The 23,507-nt window shown below is 61.2% G+C and overlaps 4 protein-coding genes across 7 annotated transcripts in view; 2 read left to right on the top strand and 2 right to left on the bottom strand.

Annotated features, from left to right (window-relative positions):
• Positions 1–2,057, top strand: part of USP49 (ubiquitin specific peptidase 49) — a 33,399-nt gene extending 31,342 nt beyond the window's left edge. For 3 of the 4 annotated variants that reach the window (XM_082778419.1, XM_082778418.1, XM_082778420.1), the window contains one exon: positions 1,512–2,057. In XM_082778419.1, coding sequence (XP_082634545.1) covers positions 1,512–1,592 — 81 coding nt within the window. In that variant the 3' untranslated portion in view covers positions 1,593–2,057. The remainder of the gene's footprint in view (positions 1–1,511) is intronic. The other variant, XR_014319016.1, reaches the window with a different exon arrangement.
• Positions 2,058–2,175: 118 nt separating this feature from the next.
• On the bottom strand, positions 2,176–3,386 carry TOMM6 (translocase of outer mitochondrial membrane 6). Its single transcript, XM_082778423.1, has 3 exons — positions 3,257–3,386; positions 3,025–3,126; positions 2,176–2,508 (listed from the first exon to the last, which is right to left on the bottom strand). Exons 1-2 carry the CDS (start codon positions 3,367–3,369, stop codon positions 3,030–3,032), a joined length of 210 nt encoding a protein of 69 aa, XP_082634549.1. The 5' UTR covers positions 3,370–3,386; the 3' UTR covers positions 2,176–2,508; positions 3,025–3,029.
• A 5,055-nt stretch (positions 3,387–8,441) lies between these two features.
• LOC309886999 (uncharacterized protein) lies at positions 8,442–14,768 on the top strand. The gene is made up of 13 exons (XM_082778378.1): positions 8,442–8,767; positions 10,103–10,183; positions 10,433–10,537; positions 11,266–11,430; positions 11,538–11,617; positions 11,765–11,901; positions 12,034–12,176; positions 12,266–12,385; positions 12,634–12,753; positions 12,912–13,034; positions 13,196–13,390; positions 13,963–14,070; positions 14,317–14,768. Exons 2-13 carry the CDS (start codon positions 10,133–10,135, stop codon positions 14,497–14,499), a joined length of 1,530 nt encoding a protein of 509 aa, XP_082634504.1. The 5' UTR covers positions 8,442–8,767; positions 10,103–10,132; the 3' UTR covers positions 14,500–14,768.
• PRICKLE4 (prickle planar cell polarity protein 4) lies at positions 14,766–22,164 on the bottom strand. The gene is made up of 8 exons (XM_082778252.1): positions 21,864–22,164; positions 17,889–18,041; positions 17,664–17,771; positions 17,446–17,583; positions 17,144–17,344; positions 16,718–16,904; positions 16,313–16,621; positions 14,766–16,053 (listed from the first exon to the last, which is right to left on the bottom strand). The coding sequence occupies exons 2-8, from the start codon at positions 18,036–18,038 to the stop codon at positions 15,581–15,583; spliced, it is 1,566 nt and encodes a 521-aa protein (XP_082634378.1). The 5' UTR covers positions 18,039–18,041; positions 21,864–22,164; the 3' UTR covers positions 14,766–15,580.
• Positions 22,165–23,507: the final 1,343 nt, after the last annotated feature.

Below are 23,507 nucleotides of genomic sequence, written 5' to 3'. Positions count from 1 at the left end.
CACAGACCCCCCTTCAGCACGGGCAGCGTTAAGTGTTACTTAGGCTAGCCTTATTTCCTTAGATAACCACATCCATGCTGTGGGGATAACTTGTACTGCTACAGCTCCATCAGTAGGGTCAAATCAACGCCCCGTTTGTGGATAAATGAGGTTAAAGAATGTATTATAATGTGGGCATGCCAGAGCTCTGCAGGTGAGCGATGCCACCACAGGCTTGTGGTGCACTGCTGAATAGGATCTGTAGGTAAGAAGTTGGGATAAGCACCCCTGGGGCTCCTTCTCCTTTCTGCATACCTCTGTACCTCGGATTTGGGAATATCTCGTAGCACGTGTCATCTTTGCTCTCCTTACATTTATTAAATGGAGGTACTAGGCCTGGCCCTAGTGGCTGTTTCCTACTGCTACGAGATGAGCTCCACGTATCCATGTGCAGATCAAGTTTTTGCCTTGTTTATCAGACATGCAAAGTACAGAAACCTAGAGCCCATGTAAAAGAGGTCCTAGTTTTTCCCTGCTTTATTTCAGCTTTGGTTAAGCAGTCACGCCCTGAGCCACAGCCTCCTCGACATCCACTTAAATAAGCAGTTTGCAGCAAAGGAACAAGTGGCTAAGTTTGTTTCCAGTCCAACTCTTTGACAAATCGGTTTTTCCACAGAACAAACCTGGTTGCGATGTTCAGGATGGTTCCAGCAGCTGCTCAGAGCAGTGCTGAGCTCCTTCAGGTGTGGCAGGCGCGGGTGGGATGCTGCCGGGGAGCCCCTGCTTCCACTAATGCCCCGGAAGCTCCGCTGTTGACTTGAGCAAGGGCAGAATTAATCTTCAGGCCTTTTAAAGTTAATCCTGCTCTAAGTTAAGATCCCTGGAAGGGTGCTGTTGGCAAAGGCTGGGCAGAGCACGAGCGTTTTTCTTTCAGGACGAAATCCCCTTGCAGCCCCTGTGAAAACAAGAGTAAAAAGCTGCCCTGCTTTCTTGGATAAGGATCAAAGCTGGAGCTTGGGTGGGTTTCCTGATTTCTCAGTGACTTCTGGGGGGGGCTTTGGGTCAGAACAGCCTCGAGTTTCTGCTTCGAGTTTCTGCTGCTTATGTTGCTAATGACTTAAGCCGGTGTACGCCGTGCTGTGCTCATGAATGAGACCGCCTTTGCTTCAAGGACACTCCCAGGCAGCAGCGAGGGACAAGAGAATCCAATTAATGACCGAATGTTTCTGGCGCTCTGTCCAGCTGCCTCACAGCTCAGCGCGAACGCTCGAGGCACTGCTCCTAATCACGGGGTCAGCAGCTTTTATTTTAGTCAAGGTTTAAGACAACATCAAGTAAAAGCCTAATGTACTTAGCTGCGTGAGCTACCCCCTGCCTGAACCCCGGCCTCAGGAGGCGATTAGTGCGTTCTAAATCAAAACTCCGATTAACTAGAAAATGACCTAATGTTCTAATTAATCCCCTTTTCCTTCAGAAACTGTTCCTGCAGAACTCGGATTATCCAGACTTCACAAGAATTTGTTTCTTTACAGGATGTAAGAAGTCCTGCTTTGAACGCAGCATTTTGGAACATCTGTGTCAGTAGTGGAAATAATTTCTTTCGGGCAGGTTAAAGGGGCAGTTCTCAGCCACAAAGCGCGGGGGCAGTGCTACTTGAAAGGAATGTCTTAAATTAAAAACCCGTGCACAACTGTCCAAAGAATGCGAAGCCATGGTGCAGTCACACTGCTGTAACACTCAGGGCTGGGAAGTTATTTTGCTCTACGAGCAGCTTCTTGGAGCTGCAGTGTCCCCTGCCTGCTGAAATCACACCTGCGGCTCCCGGCAGCCTCACCTGGGGCTTTCAGGCCACGGAATTAAAATGCTATGCAACACCAAATGGCTTTTTTTCCCCCCCCCCCCAAAAAAAAAAGAATCCTAATTCTTTTAAACATCCCAGCTTTATCTCAGCCAGACATTACCCATGAAACTTTCCGGTGGTTAGAGTTTACCTAGGGCTTTTTACAGTTTTGTTTTTCCTTTGAATAAGTAGCTGATGGGTCCTGCTTACAACCCAGGACTGGACTTGTTCCTTTGTCTTTTGGGTGTGAAATATAAATCATGTTTTTATGATTTTTTTGTAAATCTTTACTCTTTTTACACCTTGTTTTTGTAAGCTGAAGTTTCTTATTAAAAAAATGAAATTCCACTGGGTCATGTCATTATTCTACATACTTTAATATTAAATTAGGCATCTAGATGGTGATACAGAAGAAAATTCTGCGTGTGAGGGCTTCCCATCTTTGAGGAGACTGTTCTCAATTCCTTGCGGAATGAATTGCTCAGGAATTCTCTCTTCCATACTTGAGTTTTTCCCCCTGTTGTCATTGCTTTGAGCAGGACACGTTGGACGTAGGAGTAGGAGCTCTGCAGAGAAGAACGGGAGCCGCTCCTGTGAGCGCATCAGAACTTGTAACTGCTACACACAGCGCCTGCGGTCCTGGCGAACGGGGAGGGCGAACTCCTCGGCTGGGCAGGTCTGATCCTTCCCTAGATGGGTAATTAAGCACAATCAAGGTTGGGTCAGGGTGCTTCACACGAGTGGGGCTAGCTCAGGGTCTGCTCCTTGCAACTAAGTGCTGACCCAAAGACCTCCCAGCCCCCCTGACTCCCCTGGGATCCCCTTCCCAGCTCCCAACCCCCCTCCCAGCCTCCCTGCAGCCCCTCCCGGCCCTCTGATCTTCAGCGACCTCCTCCCAACACCCTTCACAACCCCCCTCCCGGCCACCTGCAGCTCCCTCCTCACTCCTCGTCACCCCCCTGCTGGCCCCGGACCCCTTGCAGCCCCCTCCCAGCCCCCTGACTCCATGCAGCTCCCTGCAGCCTCCTCCCAACCCCTTTAGGCCCCCTCCCGACCACCTTCAGCCCCCCCCAGGGCCACCTGTAACTCCCTCCCGATCCCTTTCGACCCCCAGCCCCCTTGCAGCCCCCTCCCAGCCCCCCCAACCCCCTTCGGTCCCCTCCCAACCCCCCTCAGCCGGCCCCTGACCCCTCCCAGCCCCTCACCGCCGCTACGCCGCGGGCTGCGGGGCCATGAGGTCGATGTCCGTCAGGTTGCGGGCCACCCAGACGCCGGCGGCGAACAGCCCCAGGTTGAGCAGCAGGTTCCTGGGAGGGACAGCGCACGGGCAGCCCGCGGGGCCTCCTCACGGGGGCCTCCTCACGGGGGCCTCCTCACGGGGGCTCTCTCCTCCCCCCTCCTCCCCTTCTAAGACCCCCCCCCGCGGCCGAAACCAACCTTCGGAAGTCGTTCCTGTCGGCGGCGAAGCGCAGCAGCCCCCTCAGCCACCCGCCCAGGCCCTGCCGAGGGGCCGCAGGGCCGCCCGCCGCCACTGCGCCGCTCGCCGCCATCTTGTCACCGTCACCGCCACAGCCCCCCTCTGGCGTCGCTTCCGGTGCGCGGGAAGGGCGGGAGGGGAGGGCGGGAGGGGGGTGGAGCATGCGCAATGGCGGCCGCGTGCTGGGGCTTCGAGCGGGTCCTTGGGGGGGGGGGGGGGGGGGGGGAATGTCGGCGCCTCAGGGGCTGCTCCTTAGGGGCTGAGTCTTAGGGGATGTGCCTCGAAGGGCTGCTCCTGCAGCTCCTGCTCAGGCTCCTCAAGGTTTTTTTTTCCTCAGGGGGACTGAGACTCATGAGGTGCCTCCTCAGGGGGCTGCTCCTCAAGGGGCTGCTCCTCAGGGGACGTGCCTCAAAGGGCTGCTCCTGCACCTCAGGGGCTGCTCCTCAGTGGGACTGAGTCTCGGGACATGCCTCAAATGGCTGTTCCTGTTCCTCAGGGGCTGCTCCTCAAGGGGCTTTACTTCAGGGGATGTACCTCAAAGGGCTGCTCCTGCACCTCAAGGGGCTGCACATCAAAGGGTTGCATCTCAAGGGGGCTTCTCCTCAGGGGATGTGCTTCAGGGGGCTTCTCAGTGGGACTGAGTCTCAGGATGTGCCTCAAAGGGCTGCTCCTGCTCCTCAGGGCTGCTCCTCAAGGGGCTTCTCCTCAGGGGACATGCCTCAAAGGGCTGCTCCTGCACCTCAACCGGCTGCACCTCGAGGGGCTGCACATCAAAGGGCTGCCCCTCAAGGGGCTGTGCCTCAAGGGGGCTTCTCCTCAGGGGGCTGTGCCTCCAAGTGTTACATGTTGCTCCCTTAATTAATTCTCAGCATTGTATTAATCATATAAAGGAATATATTGAGCAAGCAAGCAGCAAGCAAAACAGCGCTGGGTGGCCGGGGAGTCTCTGCTCCGCCAACGGTGCGCACCTCACCCCCGCCAGGGTCCCTTTTTATATTTTTGGTAATTCTGGGATTACGCAGCACATCCTGGTATGTTCTGCGGCTGCGCACACTGGTGCTAGGGGGTCGCCTCTGTCCCTCTGGTGGTCGTGAAGATGAAGGCCGTGGTCTTCCTCGGTGTCATGGTTCAACTTCTTTTCTTTTTTATTTTTTTGGTCATGTTGGCCCAGGGTGAGACAGGTAGGCAGGACGTTGATACACTAGTTTAGGGACTTATCAGGAGGTGGTTACACGAGCTTTGCGACAGTGTCTTTGAACAAAAGAGGGAACTGAGATGCAGAAAGAGGGAAGGGGAGGGGGTTCTCGTTTTGTTACATTAAGCAAAAGAATTTCATAATGTCTAGCCAAGCATTACACAGCTCCTTATTTCAGCAGGGAGCTTTCGCAGCTCCCACTGCTCAAACAGAACCCCCCTCCCGTTCCCCTGTGTCACAAGAACAAGGAGTTCTGCTCGAAGGGCGAGGGCAGTCGATGAACAAACATTTATTGTGTATGACACAAGGGCTGGTCCTCAAGGTGCTGCACCTCAGGGGATGTGCCTCAAAGGGCTGCTCCTGCGCCTCAAGGGTTGCCCGTCATGGGGCTCCCGTGTTGCTTTGGCAGCCCAGAGCCACCACAGCGTGCCCGGCTCGAGCTCTGCTGCCAGGCTGGGCTCTGCCCTGGTGGCTCTCACCTCCCTCCTGCTGCCCTCAGCTCCGGGACCGGGGCAGCCGCCCCCCGTGTTCAGCCAGAGTAGAGAAATACTTGCAGGGGGGGTTCTGTTTTGGGTAGGTAGTTCCTTATTAGAGACATAAGGGGGTGGAGGACGCTGCCACCTGGAGCAGCCTGCAGATTTCGCTTTCCCAAACAACACGTTCGTTATTGTAGTTTTGTGCTGTGGTTTCTCTGTTCTGTACTTACCAAGGACTTCTCAGTGTGTCTCAGGTCCTCACCTGCACCTCCCAAGGACGTTCCTCGAGGATGCGCTGCGCTCCCAGGCTGGCCTGTCCCACTAGCAGACCTCTTTATAGATTTTTTCTAAATACAAATTTCTAGTGGTCTCGATGACCACTTCCACCACTAGGCAATAAAATAAAATAAAATAAAATAAAATAAAATAAAATAAAATAAAATAAAATAAAATAAAATAAAATAAAATAAAATAAAATAAAATAAAATATAAAATATAAAATAAAATAAAATGCCTCGCCCAAGCACGTGTCCTGTTTGTGGCTGACAAACACGTACCGCTGGGGATCGGACACATCCACCCCGGCTCTGGCGTGGTGCCGGTGCAGCTGAAAATCAGCGGTGGCCCCAAAAATCAGCGGTGGCCCCGGCCACACGTTTGTGCTGTGGAAAGTTAGGGCCTGGTGAACGCTGTCACCTCCCGGCCGAGCCAGGACCAGACAATTGAGGTGCCTGGGAAGCAGGGTGATAAAGGGCGGCTGTGCCGCTGCCCCGGGGCTCGCTGCCTGCAGGATGCGAGATAAGATAAGAGAAAAATGCGTCGAAAGCCAGGAGGGCTGCCTGAAACGCTGCGTGGGCTGGAAATGTGTCTGACTGGGAAATTTCCAGGCACGGCCGCCGTGCTTTGTAACGCGGGCTGCTGCGCTCCAAAGGGCACCGCTCGGCGTGAGCGTGGGCAGGACGGCGTGCCAGCGGTGCTGTTTGGAAAACATCTCTCCCCGTTTCCTCCGTCCCTCCCTGTGGGTTTCTGTCGCTTCGTACAACTTCTCGTTCGCTTTGCTGAGCTGCCCAGCTCCCGGCTGCCTGCACGCAGCTTCTGCGGGTTATCACCAGCGCCTGTAGTCCCCGAGACTTCGCAGTAGCTGGGCACAGGTTTGTGCAGGCTCCTCCGGCTCCGCTGTGCTGCCAGGCACTTCATAAAAATTCCCAATTTCTTCTCCATTCCTCCCTGCTCGTTCGCTGCAGTCTCAGTTCTGCCTCCTCCCACTCCTCCCTGCTTTCCTTAGCCCCTGGGGTCTGCCCTTTCACAAGCCTGCTCCACCACTCCCGGAGCTGCTGTTTCAGCCCTCGCAGCTGATTTGGAAAACTTTGTTGTCTGCCAGCTCCGCGGGGAGCTTTCCCACCTCTGGGGCACTTGCAGTGGCTTTGGGCCATCCTCGTTGCGGGGGACACGAGCAGCCCACGCAGGCGACTGGCACCGTTCAGTCTCTGCTGGGACTGCAAACCTTGTGAATTTGGGTCCAGCCACTTTAGGGCAGAAGCCAAAGGCTCAGCTCGGCAGCCGAAGTCACACAGCTACGGACAGAGGGATGGCCACGGAGGACAGAGGGAAAGGCACGACGTGCGGTGCTGAATTGGGGGATTTTTGCCTGCCTGGAGCAAACAGGGAGCAGTAGGATCAGCGCTGCACCGGGGATTTGTGCCTTGCCCTGGCTCGGCCAAGCCGCAGCACAGCCTGGCACAGTCATGGTGCCCTCGGCAGGACCAGGAGGATATTGCAGTGCAGCACCCTCCTGCTCTGAGATGAGAAATCCTCTCAGCATATCTAAGGATCTGCCACCACAGAACCACCACCATTTTCCTTCCAAAGGCATCCGTTTTGGTGTTTCTGCAGTGCCCACGGTGTTCGCAGCCACCCGGGTTTCTCGTCCGACCCTGGCACTGTCACTGAGCTCGCTGTAACTGCAGGCACCCCTGCTGCAATCTGCGGGCTCTTTCCTCGTTGACAGCAGGTTATAAATCCCTACGGCCCTGTGGTTACACGTCAAACGACGCCGTGCCGCGGTGCCGAGGTGCCAGGCTCGCCGTTGTTGGCATTAGCACATATTTTAGTATCCTGCACTATTTCTTCCTAAGGAGTCGCTGTCTTTAGACAAATGTTGTAGTGTTTCCCAGGTAATGAAGATAGCCAAATACTATCAATAAACTCCTAATCTGATAAAGAGATTCTTCACAGAAAGATCCTGAGGATGGACAGGTACATCTCGACCATTGCTAAGAACTTGGAAGGTGGCAAAACACATGGAGGGTTGGGAAGAGCACGCGCAGAGAAGAAAGGTGAAGAGTTCAACCGAGAGGAAGACTCTTTACTTCATCAGGAAGACCACCAGGAAGACCACCAGATGGTGCTGCGCATGTGCAAGTAGGGAGGAGTCAAGGGAGGAGTCACTGAGGCTGATGCTGCAACTTGAAATGAATATGTATGAATTTATGTAGCTCCAAGAATATAAATTTGCGGTCGGGATGTGACGGGATTTGAAGCCAGATTTGGGCACCTGCCCCTGGTTTCCAGCGCTGAATAAAGCACCTTCATATAATCACGTTGTGGTTATGTGTCTGCTATGCTAACACCGTGACTGATGACTGTCGGCGGGGCAGGATGTTCACGGCCCAAACTGGGACGAGGTGAGCGCATCGAGCCCCGGCTGGACCCTGCTCCGGTCTTCCCAGTCCTCCCCTTCCACATCACTCAGTGAGAAAGATGGAAAATGGCCACGAAGAAGCCTTGGGGGCTCTGCAAGGGATCGGACAAGCGACAGGAATCCCAAGCCAAATTTTGTGGTGCTCATCCTGGCTGAGGCAGCCTGCTCTTCCAGGGGACACCACCCCGTGAGTCCCCGGAGCTATTTATTTATCCTCCTCTTCGGGGACACCTGGGTCACCAGGAGGAGGACCTGGCTCTGGTGGCGAGACGTGCACCAGCTGAGGAGCTGCCGTTTCCCCTCCCGAGGGTGATGTGCTGCCCACAGTTTGTCCACGCTGCTGTAGTCTTTTTCCCAAACCCCCGAGAGCTAATTGATCCACCCAGTTAGTTAATTGATTTATAGCTATTAGAGACTATAATTAACCGACCAGCTGTGCGTTATCTGCCCGGTGGGAGCAGCGCTGAGAGGCAGCCGGCTCCGACGGGCCACGAGCTGCCCCATCCCTGCTCGTTTGGGATCCCTGAAGGATTTTGCTCTGCTTCAAGCTTGAGGCTTTTCCATTTATCTCCTCCTCCCCTAACGTTTGGCTCTCTCCGAGTCTCCCTACTCCCCCGTATCTCCTCCTACAAGGTCACAAAGTCGGCTTTACGCTCGGAGTTCGCATGGCTGGGCAGACCAGTTTGGACCAGCTCGTTATCAACACATTCCCAGCCCCCAGCCGGAGCCACGGCTGCGGGCAGAGCGGAGACGAAGCAGATGGTCATTAAGCATCGGGAAAACCATGCGTCGGCCCGCGCCTGGCCCAGGTGCCTGCGCCTAGCACGGACACATCTGCCCGGCGCTAACAACCTCGGGGACGCCACTCCCGGTGGAAATGCAGCCGGAGAGGGCTGAGGAGAGGCTGTAGGCGCCCCGGCGGAGCTGCTTTGTGCCTGGTAAAACCTTGGATCGCTGCCTGGTGCTGCGTGGGGGGCTGGCCATGCTGCCAGCAGACCCCAAATCCAGCAGCGGTGCCGGGAGGTGAGCGGTCCCCCGGTGCCACGGCGTCCCCGAGCGGCTCTCGGCGAACCTCTCGCTGCTCCCGGTGTCCTCAGAGGTGGGTGCGATGGCCCAGAGCCTCCTCTCGCCCTTCCCTTTAGCCTCCTCGGGCTGTCCCGGAGCAGCCGTGCTGCTGGGGTTGCTCTGCTCCCCCCCAAATCCCCCTGGCACAAGGCTGGGGGCATCCTGGGGACGGCGTGGCCCTGAGCAAGCCAGGTGGAGGCAGGCGCTGGGGATGGGGAGGGGGTCTCGTGGTGGCTCTGTGCCCCGCAGGACCCCCAGAGATGGGGATGGGACAGGAACGGGGGCTGCAGCGGGGGCTGGCGTGGCGATTTGCAAGGTTTTGCACCAAACCATTTGGTGTTCGGTGAGGGAGAGGAGGGAAAGTGAGGAAATTGCCCATCTCTGGTTACCAGAGGCCGGTTTGAGGACTGTTATGTGGGGGCTGTGCGGTCCTCAGGACATTTTTTTTTTGGGGAGGGGGCTCTGCTGGTCCTGCTGAGCACCCCCTGCTGCTGGCTGTTTGTTCGCACCGGCAGCCGAGGGAAGCGCTCCGCAAACAGCTGAAGCTCCTGCAGGGCATCAGGCTGGCGTGTGGCCCCTCCCAGGAAATAAATGGTCAGGAGGGGGCCAAAGGAGGCTTCCTGGGGGAAAATCAGCACCCAGCTGCTGCGTGCTCAGCAAGGGGAGCTGCGGAGATCCCCCAGGGGGATCAAGCAGGGGGTCCCGGCCCCGCTGCCCGCTGGCGCTGTGCTTCCAGGTGGTGAGCTCCCTTCTAGGGCCAGGTAAAACCTCAGTCTGGGGACAAAAGAGTTGTTTTCTTGATTTCTGTCTCCCTCCTCTCCTCGCTTGCTCCCTGGGATCGGGGTCCGAGTCTTCGGTGACTCCTGGCATGAGGCTGCCCGCGTCCCCTGCGAGCTGGCTGCTTGGGGTCACGCCGGCTGCTGTAGGGTCAGAGCTGGCCCCTGCTCGCTCCGACGGCGTCCCGTGGGATAAACACCGAGCAGCCACTGCTGCCTGCTGGGGGGGGGAAGCCTCAAACGCTGTTCCCAGTCTGCAGAGTGCCCGGCTGCACCCGTGAGCCCGAGGGAACAATAGCGGGGTGGTGCCGCCGGGCGCCCTGACCCCTGCGCTTGGCACAGGGTGATGGAAACCTCGCTGCGAGCAGGCAGAGCCCGGGCAGGGCAAGCAGGGAGCGGAGCTGTGTGGTGCCAGGGAGCACTGCTGGCATGGGGGGGACCCGCGTCCCCTCCTGGGACGAGGAGCAGCCTCGCCCCAGCAGGAAGCTGTCCCCAAGCCGATGGTGACGTCCGTCCCGTGGGACGCGTTCCCCCAAAAGCTCTCCCTCCGCAGCTGAGCGCCGCTGACCCTCCCGAGGGCCTTCTCCTTGCAGGGGCAGAGGCCGGGCCGACGTCCCAGAGAGATGTTCTCCAACAGGTTCCACAGGAGGGGGTTCCAGGATGCTCCCTGGGAGGTAGGAGGTGGTGGTGGTGGTGGTGGTGGGAACAGAGGGGCTCCATGGGGCTCTTCTCCGGGGTGCTGAGGGTGGCTGCCCGCTGCTCCAGCCCTTGGGATGCTGAGGAGCTGAGGGAGCATCACCACAGCCTGCAGGGGGAACTGGGAAGACTGGGAACGGGCTGGGACCTCGGCTGGGTGGGCTCTGGGCTCAGCATCCCTCTGGTTTGGGGAGGGTCTCATCCTGCTCCCCGTGTCCTCTCAGCAGCAGGGGCCGTGGCAGCCCAGACCCTATGGTGCTGGCCCCCGGGACAACTGGTACGAGCCGTCCTGGGAGCACCAGCCCTGGAGAGGCAGGCACAACAGGCACCCGGTAAGGGGGTTTGTTGGGGTTTGTGGGGTGCTCTTGGGGTTTGTGGGGTGCAGCTCTCCCCAGGCAACCTCAGCGCAGCTTTTGTTAGGTCGTAACCATCTGCCCTGATAGGGGCACAGGGGAGGCAGGGCAGCGTCTCTCTCAGACCCCAAGAACTACCCCCAGACTCATTTCTGGAGCATTTCCCCATATGACCCATTCCTGCCCGGGAAAGGGCCACGTAGGACACCTGAACCTGCTCAAAAAGGTGGGGGCTGAGCTTTAAAAACCCTGACACGAAAGCGTCCGGGTGTGCGCCCACCACCTGAGAGCCTGAAGAGGCCAAGTCAATACAGGATCCACAGCTGGTGGTGTCTCTCTCTACTTCTCAACCCCTATATTTATTTATTTTTCCTTTATTTGGACCGTGTGTGCTTTTGCCCAGCATCTAATATTTCCTCAGCAAATTATCAGGCAAAGTTTAACCCTGTTGAAACCCTGGAAGACTCGGAGTGTCTTGCCCTCCAACCCAGGGATTCACATAAACCTATCTCCTCCCCGGCCAAGCAGGACGGGACAGGGTTCCCCTACAAATTGGGGGTGACCAAATTGGGGGAGCACGAGAAAGAAAGCTTGGGGCCACGGCGGGAAGGGGGAACTGGGGTGAAACCAAAACTCCTGCTGGAAAGCCCACGGCTGCCCGAAATGAGCTGCCCCAGGTCCTCACCAGCAGTGCTTTGCCTTGGCAGCCCGGTCCCTGGCAGCCCTGGCCTTTCCCCGGCCCCGCCGACTTCTATAGGATGGAGGGGGACAGGAGATGGGGACCCCAGGACTGTCCCCGTCCGCCACCCCCTTGGGACTACAGAGAGGAGCACCAAAGACAGGAGGAAAACTTCACCGAGGACTCGTACCCGGTGAGGGGGTGAGGGGAGGCGGGCAGGGGAGGGTTGGTGGGGCCGTGGCTGTGCCAGGCGTGGATCCCTGCCCCGGGATCCGTGCCTAAATCTGCCTCTCCCCACAGGTGCAGCCGCTGTTTGCCCCGGATTCCTTCAACTGGTCGGACTTCCCCGGCAACGAGCAGCCCGTGGCCGACTTCTCGTGGTGGGTGCCCGCGCCGAGGGCAGGGGGCAGGAGCTGGAGAAGGGGACGGATCCCACAGCAGGCTGCGGGGCCGGGTGGGAGGTTGCACCAGAGATCCCCGCCAGCCTAAATTCCCCCCCCCCCCGGGGGCTGTGTTAAATCCTGCAGGGAGCAAGGGGCCTTCCAGGAAAGCTGCCCGCCCTGGCGTCCTCGTGGCCCGAGCCACAGACGCTGCCGTTACATTCGCCGTGTCCAGCAGGAGACGGTGGTGTACTACAGCCCGGCCCCTCCCCAGCTCCCCAAAGGTTCGTGCTGCCACCGTGGTGCCTGCCTGGGGATGCCCAGGACGCTGCCACGGTGCGTGCAGCCAGCAGCATCTCCCTGCCAAGGGTGAGGATTCGGTGGATACCGCCCCGTTGTCCCTTCTCGCTCCGCAGGGAAGCAGGCGTCCTCCAAATCCTCCCAGTCCTGCCCCCAGGAGAGCCAGCCAGGAGGCAAGGAAGATGTGCAGAGCCTTGCTGCTCCCCAGCCAGCTAGTGCCGGCAAGGACGGCGTGCAGAGCGGGGAGAAGGTGGCTGAGGTGGGTTTTTACCTCCAGCACGCCCATATTTCACGGCCACGTGGCTCTCGTGGTGCTGCCGTGTCCCTGAGCAAGGTGATTTCCCCCAGGGCCAGCCGGCAGCCAGCGGAGAGGTGCCGGAGCCCTCTGAGCCAGCAGCCTCCCCGCAGAAGAGCCCAGCCACTGATCCTCAGGCTGTGAAGCAGGAGCCAGAAGCAGGAGCAGAGCTGGTACGAGTACGGGGATGCTTGCACCATCAGAGGGTCCCTTCATCCCGTGTAACACCTCGCTTCTCTCACCCAGCCCTTTCGCTCACTGCCTCGCTGGCTCTGACAGACTGTGGGTTGTTTTCCTGGCTTCTCTGGGGCTGCGAAGCCCCTGCTTTCCTTGGCGTTTTAGCACCCTGCCCGTCCCCTTCCTCAGCTCTTCTCCCCAGGAGGGATGAACGTCCCTGCCTCACGCCATTCCCCGTCCCCAGGTCGAGCCAGAAGACGGGCAGAAAGCTGCAGGCAGCCAGAGCCCGGGCCCCTCTGCTTCGGAAACGGAGCCAGCCCTGCCAGAGAACACCTGTACCAGGACGGAGAAGGACTTGGAGCAGGTACGAGCTGCTGCATCCATCTCCTCTTTCTGCCCAGCTGCAGTGCCATGGAGGAGGTGGGATTTTTGGGGTCCTCTCCACAAACCTTTTCCCATTTGCCTGGGCCGTACTGACAGCCCTGGGTGGACTCTGAAGCGCACCCGAAACGCTTTGTGCAGGTAGAGCCGTGCAGCCAAAGCGTCCCTGAGGCCACAGAGGGTGCTGGGTCCCCACCCCACAGCACCTCAGCCCCTCAGGAGCCTGCGGAGACGGCCGGCGCCGCAGCGAGCCCGGGTGTGGAGGTACGTGCAGGGCTCTGCCCGCTCTCCTGGGCACGGCAGCAGCCTCCCGTGGTGGGATGGGTTTCAGGCCGTGGCTGCACTGCTCCGCAGCGTTTCCTCCTGCTGAGCTTTCCCTTCCTGAAGGCAGCAGCGTTTCCTTGGCTCCCGCTGCTCTCACACAGCTGCTGCCTCCCTCCCCTGGGTGCTTTCTCTCCCGATGGCTTCTCGGTGGCCTTCATCCCTCTGAAAACTCGCAGGTCTCACCGGGAGCTGCCGAGGAGCCCGATGCACAGCCCAGCCAGGCCAGCCCCAACGTCTGCAGCGAGCCAGCAGCATCACCCAGGACAGGACACCCTCCTGGGGATGAGACGGAGCTGGTACGTGCGCAGCCCTGCCTTCTGTGCAGGAACGGTGCCCTCGTGGCCCCGGGAACCACCCGCAGCGAGGCTCAGGAGCACGGAGCTAACCCAGGAGCCCCGGGGGGAATTTTCTCGCTGGCCTTGCCAGCCCCAGGATTACGTGCTGGGGTTAAAGCGCCGCTTTGTCTGGGTGCAGCGCCCGTATCAGCCCCGCTGTCGGCCGTGCAGGAGACACCGATAAATCGGAGACGGTTTGGAGACGGGCCAAAAAAATAACTCGGGGATTGGGAGTGTGCTGGAGCGTGACCGACCCCAGGACTGGAGCTTTAACGGAGCAAACGAGTGTGGCAGAGTGGCTTAATTACTGCCTAATGGGGAAGAGAAATCAGCTGGAGGGGGCCCTTGGGTCTCAGAGGCGCTGCTGCCAGCGCTGTGCTGGGAGGGAAGGGGGTGGCGAGGTGCTAGAGGTGTCCCCACAGGGTGGTCGGTCCCCAGCAGCCCCAATATGGTCCCAACCCCGCTCCTGTTCCGTTGCCCTCTCCTTTTCCCTTTCAAAGCATGCGACCTTCCCTCGTTTTTCCCCTGCGCAGGCTGCAGGCTGCCAGCCCTTGCTCTGCTCCACGCTCCCCGCGCCCTCCCCAGCCAGCACAGACCTGCGCTCCGCCGCTGTCCTTGCCAGGAAAGAGGAGATCGAGCTGGTGAGTCCTGGCGGGCACACACGGGGTTTGGGGCTAGCCGAGGAGATGGGGACACCCCCGAGGTTCAAAATCCATGGGGAATGAGGTGACACGGGGTGATGGGCAAGACACGGGGCAGCCCCGGGTGCTGTGGGAAGGGGCTGTCACCCCCGGGGGGGGGGGAAAGAAACTCCCCGAGAGGGCTTTGTGCAGCTTAGGGAGAGGTTTTGGGGTGCCCCCTGCTGCCCCTTTTGCCTCTCCCTGCAGTCGTACCAGCAGTTCAGCCTGACCATCGCCGTGGTGGCCACGATGCTGCTGCAGAAGGAGCCCTCCATGGAGGCGGCGCTGGGGCTGGCGCTGAGGGCCAACCTGCGCCAGGTGCGCACCCACCACCTCCAGGAGCTGGAGGATTTCATCAACAGCTACGACTCCGGCACCCCCAGCCCCTAAACGGGGGGTAGAATGCGTGGAGCCCCCCGTGTCGGGGTCGGTGAGGTCCCTCCGTCCCTCCTGGAGGTGGAAAGGGGGGGGTGTGGAGGTCAGGGGGCGGCCAGAAATTGGGGATTGCGGGCAGGGAACGGGGTCGTGGGCAGGTTGTCCCCACCCCGAGCTGAATTTTCAAGAAAAGAGGGTTTTACTGAAGGGTGGCGGGAGGGAGAGCAGCTGGGGCAGAGGAGGACGGGAGGGCTCCCCCCTTCTCAGAGCTCCTTGCTCTCTTCTTGTGGCGTTGTGCTGCTCCGTTAAACCCAGGCTTTTGGTCTTTTTTAAAAAAAATAAAAAAAATAAAAAATAACTGAGGTTTGATCCTCGCACCGCCGTTGTTCTGCTCCTGCTCTGCCGGGCTCAGCGTGCAGGGATTTGTGGTGGCCCTCCCAGCCTGACCCCACCCTGGGGACCCTCTCCTGGGGTCCGTGGTTCTCCAGCAGCACGGCAAAACCTGGGGTGGGAAGGGAATCAGACCAGGCACCGTCGGCTCTCCTGCGTTCAGGTCTCAGCTGGGCTTTATTGGAGCACCGTCCCCTCCCCGTGGTGGCAGCACCCTACGGGACAGCATCAGCGCCCCTCCAAAGAGTCCCTGCGGGTGAGAGACCCCCACCCGGCGTCTGGATCTGACCCCGGGGGCCAAATAAATCCCTCCTGTCCGAGTCAGGCAGAAGCCCCTGCCCTCGTCCTAAGCCCCCGGCCGCCCTCCCTGCTGCGTTGCTGCTCTCCGAGGCTGCCAGCTTGGCTGGGACGGGAGCTGGCGAGCGCGCCCCGGTGCGGGCTGCTGCCTCCCTGCTCCCTACTCGCTTTACCTGTTCCTAATTGCGGGAGAGGCCGGCAGGAAGGGCAGGCTGTGCTTCGCCTGCGGCTACCGGTGAGAGGATCCCGGCGGCTTCTCCCCACCGGCCTTGGGCCGTGTCCAAAACGCGCCTGGAATGCACGGAGACCACGGCAAGGGGGACGAGGACGCCCCCCTCCCCTTCCTCCAGCTGCTGTCCTGCTGCTTAAATACCGTGCAAAGTGCTTCCCCCGGCGAGGCGCGGGGGCCCTAGGACACGCTGCAGTGCTTGCTGCTGCCCCGCGGCTTCGCCGTCCTGCCCCTGGCCCTCTCCGGGGGCTCCCTGCCCAGGGAGCTCATCCCGGGTTTGGGAATGGGCTTCCCGAAGAAGAAGCCTTCCTCGTCCGAGTCCGAAGATGAGGAGCAGGTGGGGCACCAGGAGTCGTCCTCTTCCGTGATGTCCTGCAGGTCGGTGTCCTCCGGCCGTGGGCTGTGTAGGGCAGGGGACAGCCCCGCTGGGAGGGCTGGGTTTCCGTCCCCCGCTGGTGTTCGGGCACCAGGATCCCCCGAAATTGGGGGGCCTGAGGCTCCGAGCCCCTTGGGCCCCTCTGTGCAGGGCTGGGGGCTGCCCCCTGACCCCTGCGTCCCCGCGTGCGCCGCGTCCCGGCTCCTCTCCGTGGCTGCTTCGTGGTCCTCGAGGCTCCTGAAGGCAGGATGCAGGGAGGCCTGGTCCGGAGACATCTCTGCAAGAAGGAAAATCAAGGAAGGGTGAGGAAGGAGGGAGCTGAGCCCACCCTGGTTCAGCAGTGAGGGCCGCTCAGGGTGCAAGACAAGGCTGCTGCAACCCACCCGCAGCTCCCACTGCTTCTGCGGCCCCGATCGGTGCAGCGCCCACACCACGCGCCCCAAAAGCACCCTAGGGTGCTGCAGCAGCTGAGCAGAGCCTGGCTTTGCTTCCACCTCCCTCCCACCGCCCCGCAAACGCCGCGCTCGGATCCCTACCGCCGCCTTCCGCTCCTTTCCACTCTCTTCCACTCGCGGCGCTCCCCGGCGCGGGCCTGGCTGCGTGGCCGGCTCGGGAGAGGGGCGTCGAGTCGGGGGACGGGGCCGAGATGAAGGCCGAGTCGGAGGAGTCGGAGGCGCTGGAGGCCGCGTCCAGCCCCAGGCTGCAGCTCTCGGAGCAGAAGAGGCGCCCGTGGCGAGCGGTGAGGGGCTGCCCCCGCAGCGGTTTTCGGCACAGGCTGCAGCAGAAGCAGGGGGCTCGGGCGTGCCAGTGGAGCCCCTGGTGCGTGGCCTCCTCGCTGTCCACACCTGAGGGGTGGCCGCGGGGTGAGCGAGGGGCTCTCCCCGCCGCCACCTGCCCCCCCCCCCAAAAAAAAAAATCCATCAACCCCACCCTGCTCGTACCGATGGGGTCCCCGCAGGCCTGGCAGGGCTCGGCGAAGAGGCTCTCGAAGCAGCCGCGGCAGCAGGGCCGCCCGCTCCTCATCACGTAGCGCTGCCCGCGCAGCGGCGCCTCGCACTCCAGGCAGCAGAAATGCTCCGGGTGCCAGCGCCGGCCCTCCGCCTCGATGCACTCCTCCATGAAAATCAGCTGCAGGGGGACAAAAACCCGATCCTGTACGCAGCCGGACCGAAAACCCGCCACCCACTGCCTGCTTTTTGGGGCCAAAGGACTTCGGGGCAGGCGTGGGGCTCCGTGCAGGGCTTGGGGAGGAATCCTTCCTCCTGTCCTGCAGCTCCCAGCCAAGCACAGAGCACTGGATGATGGCAAAAATAAATAAAAAATAAAAATAAAAAAGAACTAAAAGCATCCTCCCCGCTGGCACCCACCTGGTCGCAGGAGGCGCAGCGGGGTCGGAAGAGCTCGGCGTGGTGCCGGCCGCAGTAGATCCTCCCGTCCTGCTGGAAGTAGATGAGATCCACCAGGGGCTGGCGGCAGAAGTGGCAGGAGAAGCAGGACGGGTGCCAGAAGTGGTCTCCCAGCCGGGACGCCGAAATCCCCGGGTCGCCTTTGTTCAGCCTCCGGCCGCACTGCAAGGCACGGAGAGGGGGAGGAGGGGGGACTCGGGGTCAGGATTGCTTTTTGGGGGACGGTTTGGTGGCGTGCGGCCCCTCGGGGGAGGACACCTCACCTCCTTGCAGGGACAGCCGTGGCAGGGACCTGGCACGGGACATTCCTGCCCCTGCCCCAGCGCCTCCCGTCTGCGGCGGGCGCTGAAGGCTCGGAGCTGCTTCCTCTCCTCCTCGGCGAGGCCGGGGCAGTACCGCTCCTGCATGGGGTAAAAGAGGTGAGGGACAGCGAGGAAATAAAACCCCGGGGAGGGCAGCAGCGAATAAATCCGGTTCTTACATCGCAGTCCTGAGGAGGCAGCTGCTGCAGGAGGGCTTTGACGCGGAGCCGGCTCCGGTCAGCGGGAGAGGCAGGATCCAGCGAGCGGCTCTGGAAGCACGCGGGGACCTGGGGACACGGCACGGGGACACAAACGGGGGGATGATCGGGGGGGATGAAGCAGTTTTGCCCCTTTGGGGCAGAGCGGGAGCAAAGGGAGCCCCGTGAGGGCCAGGCGCTGCCCACCTCGGGGGGCGCGGGGTCTGCGGGGGGCTCCAGGTACTCTTCCAGGGCACAGCCGGAGTCGCTGTCGGACGAGGCTGGGGGGAGGCCGGTGGCGGTGCCGCAGGGGGGGGGCTCGTCGGGCTGGGGCCATGCGGGGCTCGGCAGGGACATGAGCTGCGGGGAGAGAGGAGAGGAGCTGGGGGAGAGCCGCGGCACGGCGGGGAGAAGGGGGCTGGCTGACCCCGGGAGGCATCATCCCCCCCATGCCCAGGTGCAGAGGGACCTCGAGACCCTTTGCTGAACGTCCACAGAGGGGCAAGGGCTTTGGGGGGGTCATTCCCTTCTCGGCAAGGGTGAGAAACAAACCCACACCGAGGTGCTCACTGCTCTGGGGCTTTGCCTGCTGAGCGGGAGGCACCGGAGAAAGGACGGTGTTGGGGTGAAGCTGCACAAGGGGGAGCCCCTGGGTGTTTGTGCTCAGCCTGGAAGAGGTTTCGGGAAGCCCCGCTGGCTGTTTGCTCACCCACAGCAGGAGATTTTCCCTGGCTGCCCCCAGCCCTGTGCTGATCCCACGGCCGATCCCTGCTTTAGTGGCCTGTCCCCGAGCGGAGCAGTGGGAGGAGGCCGAGGTCTAGCCCAATTCAGTGGAAAATAATTTATTCCCCCTGGGCTGCTATTGTTCTGCCCCGAGCTGCTGTTCCTGCCCGGGCAGCCGGCTCGCCCAGCCGCCACCGCCTGCCTGGCTAATGGGTCCGGGGTGGAAACCCGGCCGTCCCCATCCGTCCCCTCCTCCCCACGCGCCACTTGTCACCGCTCGCTTCCTTCCTGCCTCGGCTTTCCAAAACCAAGCGAGGCGGCGAGGCCGTGGCTCCCTGCACGCTCTGCAGGGCGTCCTGCGAGGGGGGGAGGTGGGAGGGATGGGGCCACGCTGCGCCCCTCCGCACCCCAAATCCCCAGCCGTGCCATCGCCACCCCGCTCGGGCACCCAGCAGGAGCTGGGACCTGCCCTGGGACCTGCTTTCCATGAGCCGGAGCTGTGGTTTGGTGACCCTCAAGCCACGCGGCCACGTGCTGGCAGGTGGCTCCAGGTCTCCTCGTGCCACAAAACCCAGCTCGTCCCTCCGCAGCGAGGTGGCACGTCCCTGCTGGGTGCTCCAGGACAGAAGCAGCGACCCCATCCCTGCTGCTCCCATAAAACAGCTTCAACACCCCCAGCTCAGCCCCAGCTCAGCCCCAGCTCTCAGCGCCTTCCTCCACGCAGCAGCTCAGGGCACCAGGGCACCCAGAGGTGGCCGGCTCTGAGCTTCTGCTCCGGGCTCCAGCTGGGAGCTGGCGGGATCAGCCCGGGCAGCTCAGGTTGCCTTGGTGCACAGCTCAATGATTAACGCGGCAGATCGGCCGGCGGGATGGAACAGACGGGCTGCACCGAGGGGGAAGACGGTGTCTGAGCCGATTCTGCGTATTTACAGCCCAAAGAGAGCCCTGCCTTGGTGAGGACCTCTCTATGAGAGCTGCTGGTGGTGGATCAGGGAACAACCTTGTCTCTAGAGCTGTGATGGGGGATGGCCCCCGTCCCTGGGGTGCTGGCTAAGGACACCCATGGGTCCAGCGTCCTGGATCTGCTGCTGCTTGGTCCCTGTTGGTAACACACCCCTGCTCTCCCCACGGGACGTGGATGGCCGTCTCAGGCTTTGCTTGGGTCATTAAGACTCCAAACTGCCTTTGTCTAATCTCCTGGGGCTTTGTTGTCACCGGCCCCCTTTGATGCCCCGTGGAGGCAGCAGGGCTGGCGGCCCCGCAGCAGGGCGCACGGGGCTCCCCGTCCCGGGGCTGGCAGCGGGGTAAGGCTGGGTGGAATGGAGCGGGCAGGGCCGTGAATCAATGGGGCTGTGCTGGGGGAGCCCAGCCCAGCCCGGTTTGATGTGATTACGCCGGCTGGCAGCCGTCTGGGCTGCGAACGAGTCCCTGTAATTAGCCCCAGACGGTGACAGCTCTGCGCGCCTCCCATGCTAAGGAGCCAGGCAGCCCCGACAGGTCCGGCTCCTCTGCTCTGCTCCCGTCCCCTCTTCCTTCCTCGCCGCCGGCGGGCAGTCCTGCTATCGCCCTGCCCTGCCGGCCCGTGGAAGGATGCGGGATGCTCCCGGCGGGGCCACCGGCCCTGGCGTCAGGGGAGGTGGCAGGAGGGCGCGTTGGGGACCTGCTCCTCCCCGCCGGCACGGCGCGTCCCCCCAGCAGGGCCACGCGAGGGACCAGTTGGACGGGCTGAGAGCCACCCCGCAGAGCTTCCATGGGCTTCAAAAGCCTCTGGTCCTGCCCCAGGAGGTCCTCCAGCCTGCACCCGCTCTAAAGGATGGGCGCTGTCCTTGCCATGCTCCCCTGCCTGCTCGGTGCCTTTTGGTGCCAGCACCGCCTGGCTCGGTGGCCCCGCAGCGCTCCCCGTCCTGCTCCAAGTCCATTTCTGTGCTCTTTGGGAAGCGCTTGCAGCTCCCTGGCTAAAAGAGGCTGAAACCCACGGGAATTTTAATCCCCTTTGGGAGCAGCCCCAGTCTCTGGCTGGCCATGGGAGCGCGTGTGGGCTGCCAGCCCTCTCCTGCCAAGGTCGCAGTGTTACCGTGCGGCGCAGCCACCCCGGCCCATTCGCATTCAGCGCAGCCTCCTGCTTCCTTGCCCGGCCAGGGGCTGCTCTGCACCCCTGCCACAGCCCTCGTTTCTCTGAAGCACTGCTCCCTTTTCCCCGACCTGCTTTCAGCCACCTCCGTCCTATTTTCCACCAAACACTCCCCGGCTCCCCAGCCCCGAGGAAAAGCGTCTGCTGGCCATCGCCAAAAAAAAAAAAATTAAAAAAAATAAAGGCCGGATCCCCTTTCAAGCGCCCAAAAACACCCTGGCACGGCTCGGTACGCCTCACCCCCACCATAACCTGTTTGTGCTTCTGCTCCCGTCAACACAGCTGCAGCGGAGGTGCGTGGCGATGGAGCTGCAGAGATGCGCTCGGGCTGAGATAAGCTGAGCTCTGGCCAGGCGAGCCGGAGCAGCTCGTCCTGCAGAGCAACCGAAGCCAGCCTGCCCCAGCCTGGCCCCCAAATCCCCCCCGCGATGGCAGGAGCAGGATCGGTGCCTGGGTGCCTGGCACAGCCGTCCCCAAGGATGGCAGCGAGGAGGGACGGGGACAGCGCACAGCCCGGGTGCTGTGGCACAGATCCCAGGGACCTCTCCTGCCCCGCCACGCGGCACCGTGCCACCCAAGTGACCGGAGGGGACCCCCGGTGTGTGGCTTGTTTGCTCGCAGGAGGAAATGCTGCTGCTGCAGGGGGGTTCTTAGGGATTTTTTTCCCCGTCCTAGCTCGGCAGGGAGCAGTGAGTAACCCATTAACCCGCTGCAATGCTCTCGCTCCTGTGTCTGTGGGGACGACCCGAGCCCGGCACCGCGCTCCCTGCCCCAGGTGGGTTTCATCCACCAGCAGAAAGCTCCACGGCCAGCCCCAAACCACCCCGCTCCCTCCAAGCCAGAGCAAAAGACATCAAAACCCCCCATAGGGACCTTCAGTGGGTTCGGTGCCGGCAGACCCAGTGCCCCCCCAGCTCCTCGGGGCGAGCCCCCAGCCCCCTGCACCTGCGGGCTCCAGCCTGGGGACGGCGGCGCTTTGGTGGCTCCATCGCCACCATCCCCTGCTCTCGGGGGGCTCTGCAGGGCTGTTTTCCCCAAAGACAAAGACCTCAGGAGCGGAGGGAGCTCCCTGCTCCCCGCTGCTTGTTTTTCCCGGAGAGGAACCAGCCCAAAAACCCCCCTCCCTCTCCTCTCCCAGCTCTCCCACCTTGCCTTTCCCCGCGCAACAATTCCCGGATGGGGAAATCGTCCCATTTCCCCTCGGTCCCAACAGTTTTCTCCTCCAGCCCCGGCTCCCTCAGCCCCTGAATGTGGAAGAACCACCCCGAGGGACCCCCTCGCCCACCCACCTGCCCCTTCCCCACCCCGGGGGACCCCTGCCCACCTACCTGCCCCTTCCCCACCGCGCTGGGCTCCGCCGTCCCGTCCAGCCCCGAGCACCCGAGCGGCTCCGACGCAGGCGAGGGAAGGGAGCCTGGGCTGGGCAAACTTCGCAAAGCGAAAGGAAAACATCCAAGCCGAGCGAGGGAAACTAATTTTTTTTCTCTTTTTTTTTTTTTTTCCTTTTTTTTTTTTTTTTTTTTTTTAATCTGCCTGCCCAGGAAACTGGATCTGTGTCAGCTGGGGTCCTAATTACAGGCTTTTTAGCCTAAACCTACAGCGGCAGCCAATGGCAGGGAATCGGAGCAGCGGGCGGGGAGGGGAAGAGCAAAAGGCTTGGAGAAGGGGAGGGGAGGGGAGGGGAGGGAGGAGGTTAACCCTACAGGGCAGCGAGCCGCGGATGACATCTGTTTTTCTCGCCACCTCTCATTTTCCGAGCGTCCGCGCCCTTCCCGCGGCTCGCTTCAGCCCGGGTTGCCGTCGGGGTGCCTTTCATGCCGCGCGGTGATTTGGGTTTTCCTGCCTACATCAGAAAGAGCCGGAGCTTCATGAATAGAGGGCAAGCGGCGTGACGGCCCCAATTTCCGAGGCTTAACCCACACCTCCCAATTTTCGTCTCCCCTGACCCTCTCCAAAAGCCGCTCGCGTGGCTTCGGCTGCGCCCGTGGCACCTGTGCAAAGAGCGGGGCAAATTTGTAAAATGTTGACAAAATTGATGGAAAACGCCCCGGAGATGCGGCCAGGCTCCGTGGCACACACTGAGGTGTCGGTGTGGGGTTTTGGTGCTGTCCCACAGCATTTTGGGGTTTTTGGGGCTCCGTGAAGTCCCCCCGGGGATGGGAAAGCAGCGGGGCAAAGGGGACGGGGTCGGAGGGGACCCGGGGAGGTCGATGTGCTGCTTGGGGCCACCTCGGTCGTGGCCTTATCGCACCCGTTGGTGGACTTTGCACACTGGGGGGCCCCCGCGGCTGCCCCTGCCTGCGCCCTCCGCGCTAACGAGCAAAGTCCTCGTTAGCGGCGCCAGGGGGCCGCGGCCTCGGCTCCGGATCCAGCCAGGCCCCGGCCCCGGGAGCGCCACGAGGTGCCCGTGGGTTTGGGGTGTGCCGGGGGCTGTGGGGTCTGCTGGGGGAGTCACGGTGCGGGGCACTGCCCGGTGCTCCCACTGACCCCCCAAACCCTCTCCCGCCCTACTGTCCCCATAAGCCCCTAATGACCCTTATAAGCCACTATTATGCCCCCATAAGCCCTTATTGCTCCCCATAAGCCTCCCCATAGGCCCCTATTCTCCCTATAAGCCCCTGTTGCCCCCCATTAAACCCCTAGTGCCACCCTATAATCCTCTATTCCCCCACTATAAGCCCATGTTGGTCCCCTATTCCCCTCCATATAAGCCCCTATTGCCCACCTATTACCCTCTCCATAAGCCCCTATTGCCCTCCTACCATCCCCCATAAGCCCCTATTATGCCCCCAGAAGACCCTATTGCCCCCCATATTACCCCTATTGTCCCCTATAACTCCCTATTGCCCCATATAAGCCCCTATTACCCCCATAAACCCCCATTACCCCCTCCATAAGCCCCTATTAACCCCCTATAAGCCCCTATTGCCCCCCATTACCCTCTCCATAAGCCCCTATTATGCCTCCATAAG

The sequence above is a fragment of the Aythya marila genome, assembly GCF_965140915.1.
Source record: "Aythya marila genome assembly, chromosome: 24".
Lineage (NCBI taxonomy): Eukaryota > Metazoa > Chordata > Aves > Anseriformes > Anatidae > Aythya > Aythya marila.
The sequence above is the reverse complement of the archived record's forward strand: the minus strand, read 5'-3'. Positions and strand labels throughout refer to the sequence as shown.